The sequence below is a fragment of the Bufo gargarizans genome, chromosome 3, assembly GCF_014858855.1.
Source record: "Bufo gargarizans isolate SCDJY-AF-19 chromosome 3, ASM1485885v1, whole genome shotgun sequence".
Lineage (NCBI taxonomy): Eukaryota > Metazoa > Chordata > Amphibia > Anura > Bufonidae > Bufo > Bufo gargarizans.
Window position 1 is genome coordinate 410696186 of NC_058082.1, and position 21357 is coordinate 410717542.

The 21357-nt window shown below is 45.7% G+C and overlaps 1 protein-coding gene across 2 annotated transcripts in view; it reads left to right on the plus strand.

Annotated features, from left to right (window-relative positions):
* Positions 1-964: 964 nt before the first annotated feature.
* Positions 965-21357, plus strand: part of LOC122933390 (C4b-binding protein alpha chain-like) — a 106684-nt gene continuing 86291 nt past the window's right edge. For both annotated transcript variants that reach the window (XM_044288357.1, XM_044288359.1), the window contains exons 1-4: positions 965-1097; positions 4720-4839; positions 7131-7322; positions 14581-14677. In XM_044288357.1, coding sequence (XP_044144292.1) covers positions 4764-4839; positions 7131-7322; positions 14581-14677 — 365 coding nt within the window. In that variant the 5' untranslated portion in view covers positions 965-1097; positions 4720-4763. The remainder of the gene's footprint in view (positions 1098-4719; positions 4840-7130; positions 7323-14580; positions 14678-21357) is intronic.

Below are 21357 nucleotides of genomic sequence, written 5' to 3' on the forward strand. Positions count from 1 at the left end.
TCTTTTTGTCTAGGGAGCAATCATCAGGGGGAAATAAAATGTCCGCCATCCTACTAGTACGCACAAAACCTATCCTAATCACACAGCAGGACAAATTACTTCAGAACACTGAGCTAAAAAGCTGCCTCATCTTCCTCTGCTGTGCTTGTCAGGGATTATAATCCTGAATATAGCTGATAAGATCTTCAGCTGAATCTCTTAAGGAATGGAGTTCATGAGGAGACATGAAGTACAGAGAGGAGGGTGGAGATGTGGCTAATGATCATCAGCACTTGTATGCAGTCTCCATTACCATAACCCCACATTACCACAGTCTTGTCTGTCCTCTCTGTATTTCATGTCTCTTCATGAATTCCGTTCCTAAAAAGATTCAGCTTAAAGTTCTTATCAGCTGTATTCAGGACCATATCTGACAAACATTTTCTGCATGCCGGACTTTTTTTTTTGCATAAAAAAAATGGATTGCTAATAGAAAAGGATGCTCAAACGGATGCCAAATGTGCATAACTGATGCACAGGATCCTTTTTTTAACAGGATCCTGTTTTATTTTTACTTTTTTGGTCTTCTGACAGATTAAAAGAACATAAAATGAAACGGAGACATGAACTCTCCCTACCTTGACCTGCTGTGTGATTAGGAGATGTTTTATTTGTACTAATAGGACAGAGGCCATTTTATTTCTCCTATTGATTGCTCCCTAGACAAAAGGAGCCATTATAACTAATGAAAAGTATTTGGGATATATTTATAATAAAGTAATATTTAAGTATTTTCACTTTCATAATTCCCATTTATTAAGTTCCTATGCCCTTGCAAATGATTCATGTTCTTTCTGTGTTGCTATGATTTCCCAATACTTTTGACTGTTACCGGAATGTGTGGTGTCATCATGGGGTTTAGGACATAACAAATATGTTTGGTTTCCTAACAATATGGTAATTATTAAACTGCTGCTCTGATCTGATAAAAGCAACTATCACAGTTCAACTTATTAGATCTCTACTTTATACAGCAGCAAACATAGAAATGTAATCATTGAGACTTTATACATTAAAGAATATTGTGAGGGTCTCTTAATATACATGGTGCTGAACAGGTAAGATTTATACAATAATTGTTAATGCTATTGTTCCCAATCTTAACCCAGGCCTATTTTCATTTTTGCATTTTTGATATTTTTCAGTTCACATAGCATTGTGAGGGCTTATAAAAAAAAACTTAGAAAAAAATTATTTGTGGGGTAAAATTGAAAAAATAAACTATTCTGCCAAGGTTTGGGGGAGTTTGACATCACAGCATTCACTGTGCGCTAAAAATGACATGCTGAATTTATTCTGCAGCTCAATACAGTTTTTATTTTATTACTTTTGAAAAATTTTATTTGCATCAACATATAAAAACTTTTTTATATTTCAGTCTATGGAGCTGTATGAGGGCTTTTGCGGAATGAACTGTAGTTTTTATTGGTAACATTTTAGTGGTATGCATACTTTTTGATCACTGTTATTAAATTTTTTGGGGGGACAAGGTGACTAAAAATGGCAAATCATGTTTTAATTTTTTTTCTCTGTTCACTGCACTGGAAAAATCTTAAATATTTTAAAAATTCAGACATTTTATCATTTCTGTGCTTTTTTTTTTACTTCTTTTCACTTTTTACTTAACCCTTTCAAGACCAAGCTATTTTTCACCTTCGTGACCAGGCTTAATTTTGCAAATCTGACATGTGTCACTTTATGTGCTAATAACTTTAGAATGCTTTTATTTATCCAAGCCATTCTGAGATTGTTTTCTCGTGGCATCTCGTACTTGATGTTAGGGGTAAATTTGGGACGATAACGCTGACCTTTATATTATAAAAAATAAAAAACGTACTGAAAATAAAAAAATAAAGTTAATTTTCTAAATTTAAATTTCTATGCATTAAAGGCAGCTAGTAATACCTCATTACAGAGTTTTTACTTAAGATTCTCTACATGTTTACTTTATGTTGGCATCATTTTAAAAATTACATTTAATTTTTTTGGACGTTCGAAGGCTTAGAATTTAAGAATCCATTTTTAAAACTTTAAAAAAAAATTAAATACCGACTTTTTCAAGAACCGGTTCAGTTCTGAAGTCACTTTGAAGTCCTTACATAATAGTAACCACCTATAAAATACCTTTTTAGAAACTAAGCCCCTCAAATTACTCAAAACTGGTTTCACAAACTATGTTAACCCTTTAGGTGTTCTACAAGAATTAGAGAAATATGGAGGTAAAATTTAAAATTTTCAGTTTTTGTACTGATATTTTATTTTAATCCAATTTTTCCTATAACACAGCAAGGGTTAACAGCAAAACAAACCTCAATATTTATTACCCTGTTTCTGCAGTTTACAAAAACATCCAATTTTACAGGGTTTAGAAGGAAAGGAGCAACATATGGTTTTTAGAGGGCAGATTTTGCAGGAATGGCTATTGGGTGTCGTGTCATATTTGAAGGCACCCCAACAGAAGAAACCTCCCAAAAGTGACTCCCTTTTGGAAACTACACCCCTCAAAGAATTTATTGAGGGGTTTGTTGAACACTTTTACCTCAGAGGTGTTTCATAATATTTAGAAACGCTTGGCTTTTTCATTTTAACAAGGGAAAACTGGAGAAAAAGCACCCTATAATTTTTTACCCATTTTCTCCCGAATACGGCAACACCCTATATGTAGTCGTAAACTGCTGTATGAGCAGATATCATAATTCAAAAGGAAAGGAGTGGCATCTGCATTTTCTAATTTGAAATTTGCCGAAATAGATTTTAAGGGCTTTTTTATTTTTTTGTTGATTGAGCTGTTTAGGGGCTCATTTCTTACGGGATGTGCTGTAGTTTTTAATAGTACAATTTTTGGGTACATATGACTTTTTGATTGCTTTTTATTTAATTTTTTCAGAGGTGAAGTCAGCTAATATTGTAATTCTGCCAGTGTTTTTTTTTGGGGCGGGTTCTCCATGTGGTATATTTGATAAGATAATTTTATTCTGTGGGTTGATATGGTTATGGTGATACCAAATGTATATTGTTTTATTTATGTTCTACCACTTTTATATCGCTTTTATATAAAAAATAATTTTATTAAACATTTTTTGCATCATCAAATCGATGACCCATAACTTTTAGATTTTTCCATCAATGTAGCTGTGTGAGAGCTTGAGTTTTTTTGCAGGACAGTCTGTAATTTTTACTGGTACAATTTTGGGGTCGATATAACTTTTTGAGCCCATTTCATAAAAATTTTTAGGAGGTGAAGCAGGCAAAAATTGCAATTATGTCAGTGTTTTTTAATTTTTTTATGGGGTTCTCCATGTGGTATAGTTGATATGATAATTTTATTCTGTGGGTTGATGCGGTTATGGCAACACCAAATTTGTATTGTTCTTTTCATGTTCTACGACTTTTATATCATATATCACTTTTTTTATTAATTTTTTTTTCGCATTGCATCACCAAAAAAAGACCCATAACTTTTTTATTTTTCCGCCAACATAGTTATATGAGGGCTTATTTTTTTGTGGGATAGGCTGTAGTTTTTATTGATATAATTTTTAGTATGCATATGACTTTTTGTTCACTTTTTATTAATTTTTGGGGGGAGCTGAGGCAGAAAAAGACTGCATTTCCACCATAGTTTTTTATTTTTTATTTTACAGTGTTTACCATGCGGGATTACTACCATAATCATTTTATAGATCAGGTCATTATGGACGCGGCGATACCAATTGTGTGTAGTTTATTTTATTTTTTGTCTTATAAATGAGCGGATATGTGAAAAGGCTGTTTATTTTCTTTTTAATTTAATTATTTATTTTTACTTTTTTTCACACTTTTTTTTTTAAGTCCCACTTGGATCTTGAAGATCCAATGAGGCTGATGGCTGTACTATAAAGCAGGGGGCACAGACGGGCAGCTGGAGCTGATCGGGCAGAGGGCACAGAAGGGGCTGGCAGGACACATTACAGCATTTGGAGCAGGGGGCACAGATGAGGGGCACATATTGGGGGCAAAGATCAGCTAATGCCTGATTCCTGGAACTAGAATTTTTTCACTGCTGCGCTCCAATTGGTTAGTCTGCAAGGGGTTAATAACTTTTAACACAGGGATCTTTTGATCTAGAGATCTATTAGGGTGAATAGGATTTTGACACACTCCCTTCTGAGCTGTGCCTCGTGAACAGCTCAGTAGGGAGATTACTAGGACAGCCCTGGAAAGCATCAGCAGGCCCTGATCTCCCTCTACCTTACCTCATAGATGCCTCGAACACTGTTGAACATGGCATCTGAGGAGTTAAATGACGGGGTTCAGCATGATCGCCAGCACCCGCCATGTACGGAGTGGGCTCACCGTAGCAGCGCACCTCATAAAATTGTGGTTGCATAATGCCGTACATGTAAGCCATTACACGTTAAGGGGTTAACAACCTATGTTACCTATTACACATGTTGTCCTATAGCAATTGTGTTTTCAGGGTAAATGAAAATTCAGTGAAGAGTAATCTATAGGAGCTCTAAAGAGTGAATGGTGGAATCTAATTGATTACTATGAGCAACTAAGCAAGTTTTCCTTTACATTAGTTTTGTGTTTTCCTCTACATAAGAAAAAAAATCAATGGCTGCAAACACATATCAAAATTATAAAACGAGGGCTAATAAGGCTAATAAAAATATAATATATCATGACTTCTTTCAGATTTGGATTGAGCTGTAAAGTCTGAAATTTCTAGATCTGCCATTATGATGGACCATGTGGTATCTACAGTGTCATTGCTGGTGATCGCTTTAACCTTCTGCTTTATTACATCAGTTTACTGTAAGTTTTTATCTAAATCTGTATGATTTGTCCATTTACCTACATGCACTTGTTCTCAGGGCCGATGCAAGGATTTTTGGCAACACAAGCGAAGCTACATTTTGGTGCCCCCCCCCCTCCCTTCCCTTGCAGCTCACCTGGCCCTGGTCCCGTCTGCAGCAGCTGGCTTCTCCTCTGTGTGGTCCTGGTATATTCTCTCTGCTTCAGAAAATCGTTGGTTTGAGGACCGTATTTTTCGCCCTCTAAGACGCACCGTCCCATACAACGCACCTAGGTTTTAGAGGAGGATAATAAGAAAATAATATTTTCCATTACACCTCAGGTCAGACCAGCAATCAGACCGCCAATGTTAATCAGACCTCAGCTCACAGCCCCAATCAGACCCCCAATGTTAATCAGACCTCAGATCATACCCCCATGTCAGCCATCAGCCCCCATCCATCAGCCCCACATGTCAGCCATCATGTCGCTATTAGCCCCCCATGTCCGCCATCAGCCCCCATCCATCATGCCCCCATGTCAGCCATCATGCCCCCATGTCAGCCATCATGCCCCATGTCAGCCATCATGCCCCCATATTAGCCATCATGCCCCCATGTCACATTTCTCCCCCTCCATGTCAAATCACCCCCCTATGTCACATCAGCCCTCCATGTCACATTTTTCCGCCCTTCCCCAGGGTGTGCCCTAAGGCAGCCGCTTGGTCTGCCTTATGGTAGCACCGGCCCTGCTTGTTCTCTGTTTAGGGAAAACATACTTTTTACAGCAACCCCTTTGCTGTATAATCTTTATCCCAATATACTGTAGACTACAAGGAATATGCATATCCTGCAATGTTGGACTTACTTCAGCCTGTGCAACTGCACACTCTGAAACAATGTAATAGTGCTTCCAACCATATTGTGAAAAATGTGACTAAGCTAATGATTTCTAAGGGTACTTTCACACTAGCGGCAGGACGGATCCGACAGGCTGTTCACCCTGTCAGATCCGTCCTGCAGCTATTTTGCCGTGCCGCAGGACCGCCACTCCGTCCACATTGACTATAATGGGGACGGGGGCGGAGCTCCGGCACGGCAGTTCGTGGTGAGAGGCCGCCGGACTAAAAAGTCAGACATGCAGTACTTTTAGTCCGACGGCCTTTCGGCGTGCACTGCCGTGCTGCACCGGAGCTCCGCCCCCGTCCCCATTATAGTCAATGGGGACAGAGCGGCGGTCCGGCGAAATAGCAGCGAAATAGCAGCATGTGGGATCCTACAGGGTTAACAGCCTGTCGGATCCGTCCTGCCGCTATTGTGAAAGACTCACTGATGAGTACACTCCATAAGGGTATGGCCACACAACTTTTTTTGGATGAGATTTTGAAGTAGATCCGTATGCAGGATTTTCAGCCAAAGCCAGAAATTTATCCATCAGGATGGAGAAGTATAAGTACTTCCTTTATATTTCTGGGATCCTTTTGAAATCCACTTCTGGCTTTGGCTAAAAATCCTGCAGACAGGTCTGCTTTAAAAACTTGTCAAAAGCCCTGTGTGGCCGTACCCTAAGACAGAGAGCAGCAAGTCATGTGCTAGAGGGCTACATGGATGGTGCTATACAATCATAACACTGTTTTATTGTACATGGTCCGACTACGGTCTTTTCCTATGACTTTTCCTGTTTTATCCGATAAACAGCTTTCCAGTAAACTCAAGTAAAAAATGAAAATTCAGCTTTTGACTGAGAAAGTTTTTTAAGCCAAGTACAGGAGTGGATATACTTTTCTTTCTTTTTGGATCCATTCCTTGCTTTGACTCAAAAATGCTGCCACAAACAATGCATGTGGGACTCTAGCCTTATAGAGCCCTACTTGCCAACTGTATTCACCAGAGCTGCACTATTGCTCTTTATGGAACAACAACTTAATACACTCTTACCTAAAAACCCATATCACCATTCTATAATGGCAGTCTACAGGCAGCAGACCATTAGTAAGCTCCAGAGGATAGGTCATCAGTATAAAACTCCCGGAAAACCTCTTTAATGCAATAAACTTACATTTGCTTAAGTGTTACTCCACCAACTCTTCAAATGCTTTTGAGTTCTTAAGGAACTAGGAGTAGCCCTTAAAAAGTGGAACATTATAAAAGAAAATCTAAACAATCACCATCACCAAGAATTTTTGAAAAATGTCTTTGAGGCCCTCAATTGACATAAAAACTATTATCAATAAAAAATGGAAATACTCAATATGCTGACCAATATTGTACATTTCTTCACAGTTTGTGATTTTCGTTTTTTATTTGTTTAAGGTGATTGTGGTTCTCCTCCATCAATCTCATATGGGTTATTAAAAGAAGAATTTGAAAATCAAGAGACATTTAAAGCTGGGTATACTGTACAATACAGGTGCCGACCTGGGTTTATTCGCATTCTGGGAGTTAGAAATACTGTCACTTGTATGAGCAATTCCAGGTGGACTAGTCATGAAAAATTCTGCACAGGTAAGCATTAAGAAACCCTTGCTTTGTATCCTTATGAATGCAGAGTTAGAGACACAGCGAGCACTCATGCTCTAGAATATTGGAGAGGGAGAGTACAGGGAGATTACAGGGAGACTTATTCTACATCAGTTTTATTTATTTATTCCTTCATTTACTTATTCCTACATCAGCCATAAACTAAGATATGTAATTCAATACCAATAAGATAGAAGCCTTTATTATTAAGCCAGCATGCCAACCAATACAATCCTTAGTGGGGTCAGGTCTTATTCTTAATGATAATCGTTCTTATGTTATGCTGGCTTTACTTCTTCCAAATCATCCTTCAAAGTCTCCATGTCCTAGAAAAGTCAGTAAGATGCAGAGAGAGGAGCAGCTGGATGTTCCTGATGACATATTAGATGATGTGGAAAAGGAGGGAAAGCAGATGGCAGAAGAAGGGCTCCCACCTGTAGGTGTCATGGAACCATGAACCAGACGTACAACAAGAGATGAGTGGAAATAAGAAGGCTTTATTGAAAATAAAGCTGTAAGGCAAAAGTCCAAACGGATGGCTAAACCGAAGCAGGGTCTTGCGAAACCAGAGATCAGGAACCAGAAGGGTAGTCAGATAAAGCCTGGATCAGGAACCAGCAGGGTAGTCAGACGAAGCCAGGATCAGGAACCAGCAGGGTAGTCAGACGAAGCCAGGATCAGGAATCAGCAGGGTAGTCAGACGAAGCCAGGATCAGGAACCAGAAGCAGCAGCAGTCTTAGAAGCATGTGAGCACAGGAGGACCAAGCAAGGAACTGAAGCCACAGACCTCCTATATATATGAGCTAGGCATCCAGCTCCTCCCAGTGGGAAGGAGGAGCCGCAGGGTGGGAGGCTACAAGAAACCCAGAAACCAAGATGGCCGCCAGCACATGTCAAACGAAGGAGAACAGCAAGGAGGTAAGACCATGACAGTACCTCCCCCTCAAGGGCCCCTCCTCCGCGGAGTAAGGAACGGTTTCTGAGGGAAGCGTGCGTGGAAGGCTCGGAGCAAGGCAGGAGCATGGACATCTACGGAGGGAACCCAGGAACGCTCCTCTGGACCATAACCACGCCAATGGACCAAAAACTGCACCCGGCCGCGGACCAGGCGTGAGTCCAGGATATTGCTCACCTCATACTCCTCACGATTGCCCACTTGGACCGGACGAGGCCGAGGAATCGAGGAAGTGAAACGATTACACACCAGTGGCTTCAACAGGGAGACATGAAACACGTTGGAGATCCGCATGCCAGGAGGAAGCGCAAGGGCATAGGCTACCGGGTTTACCCTGCGAAGCACTCGGAAGGGACCAACAAAGCGAGGCGCCAGCTTGGGAGTGGGCACTCGAAGGTTGAGGTTGCGGGTGGACAACCATACGCGGTCTCCGACCTGGTAGGAAGGAGCGGGCGCTCGTCTGCGATCAGCCTGGAGTCTCTGGCGCTGCGCAGAGACCTCAAGGGACCTCTGGATCTGTACCCAAGAAGCACGTAGGACAGAAAGGTGATCCTCCACAGCCGGAATATCCTGGGGAGAGAATACCTCCGGTAACACGGCAGGTTGGAACCCATAATTGGCCATGAAGGGAGACGTCCCAGAGGAAGAGTTCACCGCCGTGTTCCTGGCAAACTCAGCCCAAGGCAGGAGGTCAACCCAATTGTCTTGGTGATCGGAGACATAGCAACGAAGGAATTGCTCCAAGGCCTGATTGGATCGTTCTGCGGCCCCATTGGACTGAGGATGGTAGGCCGAGGAGAAAGAGAGATGAATCCCCAACTAGGAGCAAAAGGCGCGCCAGAACCTGGACACAAACTGACTCCCCCGATCCGACACAATCTCCTTGGGCAAACCGTGCAACCGGAAGACCTCCCTGGCAAAAACCGAGGCCAACTCTTGTGCAGAGGGTAACTTCTTGAGAGGAACACAGTGGCACATTTTGGAAAACCGATCCACTATCATGAGAATGACCGTATGGCCTCGGGATGCAGGGAGGTCCACAATGAAATCCATCCCCAGGTGTGACCATGGACGCTCCCCGGTGGCTATGGGTTGCAAAAGGCCTAACGGAAGGTGCCGAGGGGACTTACTCTGGGCACAAACGGAGCATGCCGCTACATATGCGGCGATGTCGGAACGTAGAGAAGGCCACCAGAACAGACGTGAAACAGCCCAGGACAGCTGATTCTTTCCAGGATGCCCCGCGGCCTTGGAGTTATGGTAGGTTCGCAACAACCGAGTGCGCAACTCCTCAGGCACAAAACACCTGCCGTTGGGTCTCCCAGAGGGAGCACCAGATTGAGCCGCCAAAATCTGCTCACCCAGGGGAGAGGTTAGGCTGGTGCGAATGGCGGCCAGGATCTGATTCGGAGGTATGACCGAAGTCGGAATCGACTCCTCCCCGGACAGCTCGGAGTACTGCCGTGATAAGGCATCCGCTCTGATGTTCTTGGAACCGGGTAGGTAGGAGACCACGTAATTAAAACGTGACAAGAACAGAGCCCATCTGGCCTGACGTGGTGTCAATCTCTTGGCCTCAGAGAGGTAGGTCAGATTCTTGTGGTCCGTCAGGATGAGAACCGGAACCACTGAGCCCTCGAGCAAGTGCCTCCATTCTTTAAGGGCCTGCACGATGGCCAATAACTCCCTGTCACCAATCTGATAGTTGCACTCCGCGGAAGACAGTTTCCGGGAGTAAAACCCACAAGGAAGTAGAGGACCCTCTGGTGTTCTACGCTGAGACAGGAGGGCGCCTACTCCCGTCTCAGACGCGTCCACCTCGAGGACAAACGGCAACCCAGGGTTGGGATGCGACAGAATCGGAGCCGACACAAAGGCGGACTTTAGAGCCTCAAAAGCTCGGATGGCCTCGGGCGGCCAGACCTGGGGATTACTGCCCTTCCTGGTCAGATCCGTGAGAGGCTTGGCTAGCATGGAAAAGTCCCTGATGAACTTCCGATAATAATTGGCGAAGCCCAAAAAGCGCTGCAGGGCACGAAGACCACTGGGCTGGGGCCACTGTAAGACAGCCGAAACCTTCTCAGGATCCATGGAGAACCCCTCAGCGGAAATGATGTAACCTAAGAAGGTTACCTGGGATCGGTGAAATTCGCATTTCTCAAGCTTACCGAACAGCTTGTTCTCTCGTAACCGTTGCAACACTCGTCTGACATCCAGAATGTGGGCCTCCATGGATTCAGAATATACCAAGATGTCATCCAAATAGACCACCACACACTGCTGCAACAGGTCACGGAAAACATCGTTGATGAATTCCTGGAAGACTGCGGGCGCATTGCACAACCCAAAGGGCATAACCAAGGATTCATAATGACCGGTCCTGGTGTTAAACGCGGTCTTCCACTCATCGCCCGCCTTGATCCTTACCAGGTTATATGCCGCCCTCAGGTCGAGTTTGGTAAAGACCGTGGCCCCTTTGAGGCGATCGAACAGCTCGGAAATCAAGGGTATCGGGTAAGCGTTCTTGATCGTGATGCGATTGAGACCCCTGTAATCGATGCAAGGCCTCAACTCACCGCCCTTCTTTTTCACAAAGAAAAATCCAGCCCCTGCCGGGGACGAGGATTTGCGAATGTGTCCTCGTGAAAGCGCCTCCCTCACGTACTCCTCCATGGCCTCATTCTCCGCTACCGACAGTGGATAGACTTTGCCACGAGGAGGAACGGCACCAGATTGTAACTCTATGGCACAATCGTATGGGCGGTGCGGAGGTAGGGCAACCGCACGCACCTTATCGAATACATCCCGGTACTCCTCGTATTCAGGAGGCAACAGAGAGTCCGAGGAAGTACACAGCAACTTGACAGGCCCATGGATGCAACTAGCCCCACACTGCGGTGACCACGAGAGGATCTCGGCCGATTTCCAATCGAAAGTCGGATTATGCTTCTGGAGCCAGGGGTACCCCAAGACCACCGAGTAGTGTGGAGACGAAATAACCTGGAGACAGACCGACTCTCTGTGAACGGCACCAATGGCCATCCCCACTGGAAGGGTCTCATGAGTCACGTGTGGCGGCAGAAGGGGTCTGCCGTCTATCGCCTCAAGAGCCAGTGGGGAACCTCGAGGCTGCAGAGGAATGGAATTGGCGGCAGCGAACACACTATCAATGAACAAACCACCAGCACCAGAGTCCACCAACGCCTGGGTCGTCACCGAGCCCCCGACCCAGGAGAGGACAACAGTAATCAGTGGTTTGTCAACACGGGAAACCGGGGACGAGGAGACTCCACCCAAGATCTGCCCCCGACAGGATCTCAGGTGCGAGCGTTTCCCGGACGGTTCGGGCATGCCAACCGAAAATGCCCACCGAGACCACAGTACATGCATCGGCCCTCGCGTCTCCGGAGTACCCTCTCCCCCTCGGACAGGCGAGCAAACCCCAGCTGCATGGGTTCACCCCCAGACAAGTCATCCCCAGGAGGCGTGGGAGGAGAGGGAGGCACGGGTGGGACAGCAAACGTAGGCGCCAATCTGTTAGAAGGCCTCCGCAGGCTCTCCTTAAAGGAAGGTCTCTCCCTGAGTCTGGTGTCAATCAAAATCAGGAAAGAAATAAGAGACTCGAGCTCCACTGGTAGGTCCTTAGCTGCAACCTCATCCTTCAAGGCATCCGAGAGACCATGAGAGAAAGCAGCGACCAGAGCCTCATTATTCCAGCCCACCTCTGCTGCCAGGGTACGAAACTCAATGGCGTATTCAGCTACGGATCGTGAACCCTGTCTGATGGACATAAGGAGCTTCGCAGCAGAGGCAGCACGAGCCGGCACATCGAATACCTTCCGAAGAGAAGCAACAAAACCGGAAAACTCGGCAACCACCGGATTGTTGTTCTCCCATAAAGGGCTGGCCCAGGCCAAGGCCTTGTCCGAGAGCAGCGAGATCAAGAAGCCCACCTTTGATCTCTCAGTAGGAAAGGCATGTGGCAGCAACTCGAAGTAAATGCCCACCTGGTTAAGGAAACCTCGGCACTGAGTTGGCTCTCCCCCAAAGCGCTGTGGAAGGGGGGCAGAACCGGTCATACCCCGAAACACCGCAGGCGCAGCAACAGGTGTCGGGGTAGACTCTGGCGCAACAACCGGAGCGGCAGTAGGAGCGGGCCCAGGAGCGACAACCGACCCATCGGCAACGGAAGCTAAATGAGCCGTGCGTTCAAGCAGGGTTTGCAACGCCACAGCGAACCGACCCAATAGGTGATCCTGCTGATCAAGTCTGGCAACCAGCGTAGGTAGCGAGGATGGCACTGTACCGTCAGAATTCATGGCTTGGTCCTAATGTCATGGAACCATGAACCAGACGTACAACAAGAGATGAGTGGAAATAAGAAGGCTTTATTGAAAATAAAGCTGTAAGGCAAAAGTCCAAACGGATGGCTAAACCGAAGCAGGGTCTTGCGAAACCAGAGATCAGGAACCAGAAGGGTAGTCAGATGAAGCCTGGATCAGGAACCAGCAGGGTAGTCAGACGAAGCCAGGATCAGGAACCAGCAGGGTAGTCAGACGAAGCCAGGATCAGGAATCAGCAGGGTAGTCAGACGAAGCCAGGATCAGGAACCAGAAGCAGCAGCAGTCTTAGAAGCATGTGAGCACAGGAGGACCAAGCAAGGAACTGAAGCCACAGACCTCCTATATATATCAGCTAGGCATCCAGCTCCTCCCAGTGGGAAGGAGGAGCCGCAGGGTGGGAGGCTACAAGAAACCCAGAAACCAAGATGGCCGCCAGCACATGTCAAACGAAGGAGAACAGCAAGGAGGTAAGACCATGACAGTAGGGCAGGAGAGCGCTGGGATTGGAGAAGTGGATATGCCAGAGCTGATTAATATTCTGTGTTTACTGTCAAGTAACCTGAAGGAGATTACAAGCAATAATACGCATATTGTCCCCCCAACCTAACCAGCCATAAATGTGCATTAAAGATGTTGCGCAGCCATTAAACATGAAGACTGACTATACAGAGCGGTCTTCATTATAAAATGTAAGGCAGCTGCTCCGTATTTTCTTTCCGTGTCCATTCCGTTTTTTTTTTGTGGACCATATGTGGAACCATTCACTTCAATAGGTCCGCAAATAAAACAAAAGTTACTCCGTATGCATTCCATTTTCGTATGTCCGTTCCGCAAAAGAATAGAACATGTCCTATTATTGTACACATTGTACAAGGATTGTATTGTTCTATGAAGGGCCAGCTATTCCGTTCCGCAAAATAGGGAATGCACACAGATGTCATTCATATTTTTTGCGGACAGCAAAATACATACAGTCGTGTACATGAGCCCTAAGGGTCCATTAACACGGATCCGCAATACACACAGCCAGCACCCCCATAGAACTGCCTATTCTTGTCCGCAACATTCGGGACATTTTTTCGGGAGCTAAGGACCGGAAGATCGGGGCCACGCTCCGGAAATGCGGATGCGGACAGCACACTGCGTTTTTAGGTTAGAAAAGCCACTGGCAGTGACTTGTACTTCTCTCCCGAATAAAAGCAGATGCATGCTCGGCCATAAATGTGCAAGGTGATGGGAGTGTTGTAAATTCAAAATAATGGAAAGCAAATTAATATAGCTCTGTTCCTTTTTTGCCCTTGTGGTACAGCCAGAATTAAGTTTTCTCTGATTCATTTCTTGTCACAGTGGACAGAGCTGGGGACCACAGTGCACACAAACACTTGGGGGAAGGTTGATCATACTGCCTGAAAGCAAAACTGTCTTTGTTGCCCATACCAACCAATCACAGCACAGCTTTTGTTTTTCAAAAGCAAGTTAAAAAAGAAAGCTATGCTGTAATTGGTTGCTATGGGCAATATAGTTTACTTTTTCGGTAGTATCATAAATCTGCTACGTGGCGTTGACAAGAGAAGCAGCGTACTGTTGTTTCCACACACAGGAATTAAAAATATATATTTTCTCCTGGCTCACCATCTTATGTGTGGGGGGCCTCCTGACTTTCCTGATGGGAGATATCTGTGGTTAGAAGGACTGGGCTTTTGGATTTCAACATGCCCAGATCCTTTTGTTCTCAGGGAACATGTGTCTTACAACCCTCTGCCAATTCAGAACACATACACAGTCAGCCAAATCGAGCATACATGGTGGGGAGAGATAGTTGTTGGCGGAATGAGCGAAATTTTGATGGCATTTTCAATAATCCAGCACCTTCTTGCTTATTGCTGCATATTGTACATAAACTAGCATAAAACCATGATATTGTTTATGGCTTCTTGTTCACAGCGAAATCATGTGGAAATCCTGGTGATATAGATAATGGATATTTTGAGGCAACCGATTTCTTATTGGGCGCTAAAGTAACATATCACTGTAATGAAGGGTGAGTATGGATTAATGATGGGGGGCTGTTTTTTCCCTTTAGCAAACTTTTTTCATTTAATTGTGCTGTTAGATAATGATGAAGAGTAGATGTACAGCACTATTAAACTGGGTCAACATGCTCTGGCTGCTGCATGTCGCTCAACCTTGGTCAATGGCCGCTGAACAAAAATTGTGTGGCCACTGGCTGGCACTGGTGGGGAGGGTTTCAGCTGCAGGCAGTGGCATGTGACCCCAGCCTAAAATTACAAAGGACCTTATGAATGGGTCTGCATCCTTTCAGCAATTTTGAGGAACAGGTGCAGACCCATTCATTTCAAAAAGATGCGAACGGCACACTATTTGCTGTCCGTATCCATAGTTTCGTTCCGCGGCCCCACAAAAAAAAGATAGATCATGTCCTATTCTTTTCCACAATTGCGGACAAGAATAGACACTTATCATAGTACCGGCCCCCCTGATGTTAGCATAGGAGCATTTCATGCTCCGATGCTCTCCTTTGTCCTGCTCTGGATCGCGCATAAATGACATCACCGGATTTGATGGGCGAGCTTTAGCGCTGCCCTAGCCATTTAACAGGCTAGGGCAGCGCTAAAGCCCGCCCATCAGTGCCAGTGACGTCACCGGGCTCACTGCTGGGTGGAAGCCTCCGTCTGACAGCCCTAAGGAGAGTGCGGTTTGTCAACGGAACTCCAGAAAATGCCTGTGCCCTGCGCGATTTAGAGCAGGGCAAAGGAGAGCATCGGAGCATAAACTTCTCCAATGCTCAAGTCAGGGGGGCAGCCTAGGTGAAATGGGGAGATCGAAACAACCTAAAATGTGGGTGAGGGTCTCAGCAGGAGCTTCAAATCTCCATATGTGTGCCTACTAAGACAACAGTAAGTTAGGACAAAAGGACAGACACCTAACATTTATAAAAGTGGGGATATAATATTAAAAGGGCTTTCAGAGCTACTAATATTGATACCCGGTACCTCCACCGATCAGCTCTTTCCGGCTGCTGCAATGCCGGCAGCTATACAGTGCATGGAGCTGGAGGCAGATTCCATTCACTGTAGCACAAGACAGCTGATCGGTGGGGTGCTGGGTGTCAACATCTGTAGTCTAGAGAGAGAATCCCATTTAATGTGCTATATTCCCACTTTTCTAAATGTTAGATCTCTATCTCTTTTAACATTTTTGTTATTGAGCTCAAAATGTATATGGACTCCAATATTGCACATCTGATTATTATGGATGTATTGAACCCCCACTGATCTGATATTGATGAACTATCCTGAGGATAGGTCATTAATATCTGTAGCCCAGAGAAGTTTTTTGATACTTTTTCAATTGAGGTACATTAAAATATCACTACATTCTAAAGATGTGTAGTCATAAACACAAAGAAAAACTGGTCCATAACAGCACACCATTACTTTTCATTCTCTGTCTGAGAAGATTAAGGCTGTGGTTGAGAGGTTGCACTTATCTGACTAACACACTCAACAGAGGCCCCGAATATTAACTCTTTCTAGGGCAAAGCATTCTAAACCAAACGATGTGCAATGTGCTCCTCAGTATAATGAGCTTCGGACAAGCTGGGAAGCCCTTGTGTCAGAGAAATGAGTTAGGAGCTGGACAGGTTGGGACATTTACCCTCCTTTTGCCACTTCCTGGTGCATACCCCCATACCTCTTCACTCATCAGGATGGGTGTGTACAGTATTGTGCAGCATATCTTCATAGTGCAAACCTATTGGGTTACCACCAGACTCCTTCCTTTGTGGTATGCTCAAAAGAAAAGACTATTGGAACAATCCTCACACTGTGGAAGATTTGAAGGAAGACATCCAACCGGAAATTGCTGCCATTCCCACCAATATGCTTAACGATACATTCAGTAACATGGAGCGCCTCGTCAAAATGTGTCTGGTAGAAAACTAAGACCACTTCCAGCATCGCATGTAATGCAATCAATTAAACCTACAACAAGGTATAATGTAGCATATTATTTTAGTTCAGATTGCTTTATCCTAACTAGATATTCTTTGGAGGATAAAATTATATCTAGGGTTGAGTGAACCCAAACTGTAAAGTTCGGGTTCGTACCGAACTTTAGGATTTTTGGACCCCGGACCAAAACCCGAACTTTTCAGTAAAAGTTTGGGTTCGGTGTTTGGCGAGTAAATGGCGTTTTCTGAAAGGCTGCAGAGCAGCCAATCAACAAGCGTTTAACTTGTGTGCCCTTAGAAGCCATCACAGCCATGCCTACAAATGGCATGGCTGTGATTGGCCAGTGCAGCATGTGACCCAGCCACTATATAAGCTGGAGGCACGTAGCACTGCATGTCACTCTGCTCTGATTAGTGTAGGGATAGGATTCTGCTGCTGTGAGGGAGAGAATAGGACAGAATCTTTAATCTGAAGTGCTTGTTACCGCAGCGATCTACCTAGATTTAGTTTTGTGGGTGCAGTGCACAATCTTTTTACCCTGCCCTGAACCCAGTGACCCAGAATAATAACTTTTTTCTGTCTGTTAGTTAGGTGGGCGGCAGCGGCCATTTTTTGCAAGTTCTGTGCACGAGCACAGCATATGTGCATTTGTGAATGCATTTTGAAATACTGCAATTATATTCTGGGTTTAAAAAAAATCACCCATTTTTGGCAAGACCCTATATCTGTGGCCTTTGCAGCATTTGTCTGTGTGCAATTTAAGCTTAAAATACTGCAATAATTTTCTGGGTTTTAAAAAACAACAATTCTTAGCAGAATACAAAATTTTACAGCCCTTGCTACATCTGTCAGTGTAAAATACAAGCGTGATATACTGCTGTCATATTCTGTTATTAAAAAAACACCCATTTAGGGCAAAATCATAATTTTGCAGTGTTTGCTGCATCTGTCATTGTTAAATACAAGCTTAAAATAAAGCAATAATTTTCTGGGTTTTAAAAAAACACCCTTTTTAGGCAAAATACTAAATTTTACAGTCCTTGCTGCATCTGTCAGTGTGAAATACAAGCGTTATATACTGCTGTTGTATTTTGTTATTAAAAAAACACCAAATTTGGTCCAAATACTAAATTTGCAGCCTTGGCTGCATCTGTCAGTGTGAGATACAAGCTTGAAATACTGCAATAATATTCTGGGTTTAAAAAAACACCCATTTTGGGAAAAATACTAAATCTGCAGCCTTGGCTGCATCTGTCAGTGTGAAATACACGCGTTAAATACTGGTATTCTATTCTGTTATTTAAAAAAAATAATAATAATTTGGGGCCAAATACTAAATTTGCGGCCTTCGCTGCATCTGTCAGTGTGAAATACACGTGTTAGATACTGGTGTTCTATTCTATTTTGGGCGGGATCCTAAATTTGAGAAATATGAGGAGAGTGTCAAATAAGGGACGTGGCCCCGGTCGTGGTGCTGCTGGTGGAGCTCCTGTTGCAGGGAGAGGACGTGGTCGATCTGTGCCAGCTACACGCACAAGTGAAGCACCTTCCTCAGGTGCAAGTAGGCGACAGAACCTTCAGCGTTATTTGGTCGGGCCTATTGCGGATCTAAGAATGGTGAGGCCAGAAGAAGTACAGGAGATAGTATATTGGTCTACTGACAGTGCCTCCAGTTCCTTCACATTGTCTCCCACCCAGTCTCCTACTGAAAGATCAGAGTTAGCACCTGCAGCCGATGTCCATCAGTCTTTCACCTCACCCCCTTGCAAATCAGCCAAGCAGTCTGAGCCCCAAGTCATGCAGCAGTCTCTTCTGCTTTTTGATGACTCTGCTAGCAGGGTTTCCCAGGGCCATCCACATAGCCCTGCCCCAGAAGTGGAAGAGATTGAGTGCACTGATGCCCAAGCACTTATGTTTCAAGATGAGTACATGGGAGGAACACCGCAGCACATCTCGGATGATGACGAAACACAGGTGCCAACTGCTGTGGCTTTCGAAAATGTGCAGACCGTCAAGGAGGGCAGGGGTGAAGACTGGGTGGAAGATGATGTGGAGGATAAGGTCCTCGACCCCACATGGAATCAAGATCATGCAAGTTACCTGTGTAGTTCAGAGGAAGAGGCGGTGGTCGCACAGAGCCAACAACACAGCAGAAGAGGGAGCAGGGTGAAAAAGCGGAGCGACCGTCCGCTAGACAGTACCACTGCTACTGCCCAACGCAGCAAGGGACCGAGCACACCAAAGCCAGCTCCAAGGAGTTCCCTGGTGTGGCAGTTCTTCAGACAATGTGCTGATGACAAGACACAAGTAGTTTGCACGCTGTGCAATTAGAGCCTGAAGTGAGGCATAAACGTTCTCCACCTGAGCACAACCTGCATGACCAGGCATCTAAGTGCAAAGCACGAGCTGCAGTGGAGTAGACACCTCAAAAACCAAGAAAGGTCTCTGGCTACTCCTGCTTCCTCTTCTGCTGCAGTCTCGGCCTCTTCATCCACCTCTGGAGTGACAGTGGCACATGCCACCCCGCAAACAGAGGATCTGCCAGCAACACCACCACCTGGGTAACCAAGCATCTCCACAATGTCCCATGGAAGCGTTCAGCTCTCCATCTCCCAAACACTTAAGTGGAAGAGAAATTACCCCCCCTAACCACCCGTGATCCCTGGCCCTGAATGCCAGCATTTCAAAATGACTGGCCTTTGAAATGCTGTTATTCTGTCTGGTGGAGACAAAGAGTTTTAAAGGTCTTATGAAGGTGGCTGTCCCACAGTACGTCATGCCCAACCGACACTACTTTTCCAGGCGAACCATCCATTCCCTGCATAACCAAGTGGGGGACAAAATCCGGTGTGCACTGCGCAACGCCATCTGTGGCGAGGTCCACCTAACTACAGATACGTGGACCAGTAAGCACGGTCAGGGACGTTATATCTCCCTAACAGCACACTGGGTAAATGCAGTGGGGGCTGGGCCCTAGCAGTTTGGTGCATGTACTTCCACCACCGAGGATTGCAGGGTGTTTCAGTTTGCCTCCTCCTTCTACTCCGCTTCGTCATCCTCTACCGCCTCCTCATCCAGTCAGCGTAACCTTGACCACCAACTTCAGCACAGCCAGGGGTAAACGACAGCAGGCAGTTGTAAAACTTATCTTTTTGGGGGACAAACGCCACACCGCGCAGGAGCAGTGGACGGGTCTTGAACAACAGACCCATGAGTGGTTGGTGCCAGTGAGCTTCAAACCTGATCTGGTGGTTTGCGATAATGGGCAAAATCTCGTAGCAGCTCTGGGACTAGCCGGTTTGATGCACATCCCTTGCCTGGCGCATGTGCTGAATTTGGTAGTGCAGAGGTTCCTTAAAAATTACCCCGATATGTCAGAGCTGCTGCAGAAAGTGCGGGCCGTCTGTGCGCGCTTTCGCCGTTCTCACTCAGCTGCTGCTCGCCTGTCAGCGCTGCAGCGTAACTTCGGCCTTCCCGCTCACTGTCTCATATGCGACGTGCCCACAAGGTGGAACTCCACCTTGCACATGCTGGCCAGACTGTGCGAGCAGCAGCAGGCGATAGTGGAGTTGCTCTGCGGAACAGCACTACTTCACCACCAATGACTGGGCCTCTATGCGAGACCTGTGTTCCTTGTTGCACTGTTTCGAGTGCTCCACCAACATGGCCAGTGCAAATAATGCCGTTCTCAGCGTTTCTATCCCACTTCTATGCCTCCTTGAAAAAACGCTGCTGGCGATGATGGAAGAGGATGTGGCACAGGAGGAGGAGGAGGAGGAAGAGGGATCATTTCATAGGGTTTCATTCACAAGTGGCTCAGAGGGTGGGTTCCTGCACCTACAAACACCAGGTACACAATTGTCCAGCCAGAGTACAGTTCTGGAGGATGATGAGGTGGAGGATGAGGAGATGGAGGAGGAGGAACCGTGTTCACAGCAGGGTGGCACCCAAACCAGCTCATGGCCATCACTGGTGTGTGGCTGGGGGGATACAGAGGACACAGACGATACACCTCCCACAGAGGACAGCTTTTCATTGCCTCTGGGTAGCCTGGCACACATGAGCGATTACATGCTGCAGTGTCTCCGCAATGACTGCCGAGTTGCCCACATTCTAACTTGTGCTGATTACTGGGTGGCCACGCTGCTGGATCCCCGTTACAAGGACAACGTACCATCCTTAATTCCGTCACAGGAGCGTGATCGTAAGATACGCGAGTACAAGCGCACACTGGTAGATGAGTTGTGGGGCACAGTGGAAGCACAAGGCAAAGGCAGAGGAGGAGGAAGAGGTCGCCAATGCAGCTGGGGCACCACTAGCACCTCAGAAGACAGGGTTAGCATGGCCAAAATGTGGAAAAGCTTTTTCAGCACGCCACAACAACCAGCACCACCAGCTAATATGGAACGTCTTAGCAGGAGGCAGCATTTCAGCAACTTGGTGGAGCAGTATGTGTGCACACGCCTACACGTACTGAATGACGGGTCTGCCCCCTTCAACTTCTGGGTCTCCAAATTGGGCACATGGCCTGAGCTTGCGCTTTATGCCTTGGAAGTGCTGGCCTGCCCTGCAGCCAGTGTATTATCTGAATGTGTGTTTAGCACGGCAGGGGGCGTTATCACAGACAAGCGCCGCTGCCTGTCCACAGCCAATGTGGACAAGCTCACGTTCATTAAAATGAACCAGGCATGGATCCCACAGGACTTGTCCGTACCTCGTGCAGAATAGACATGTATACCGGCCTTAC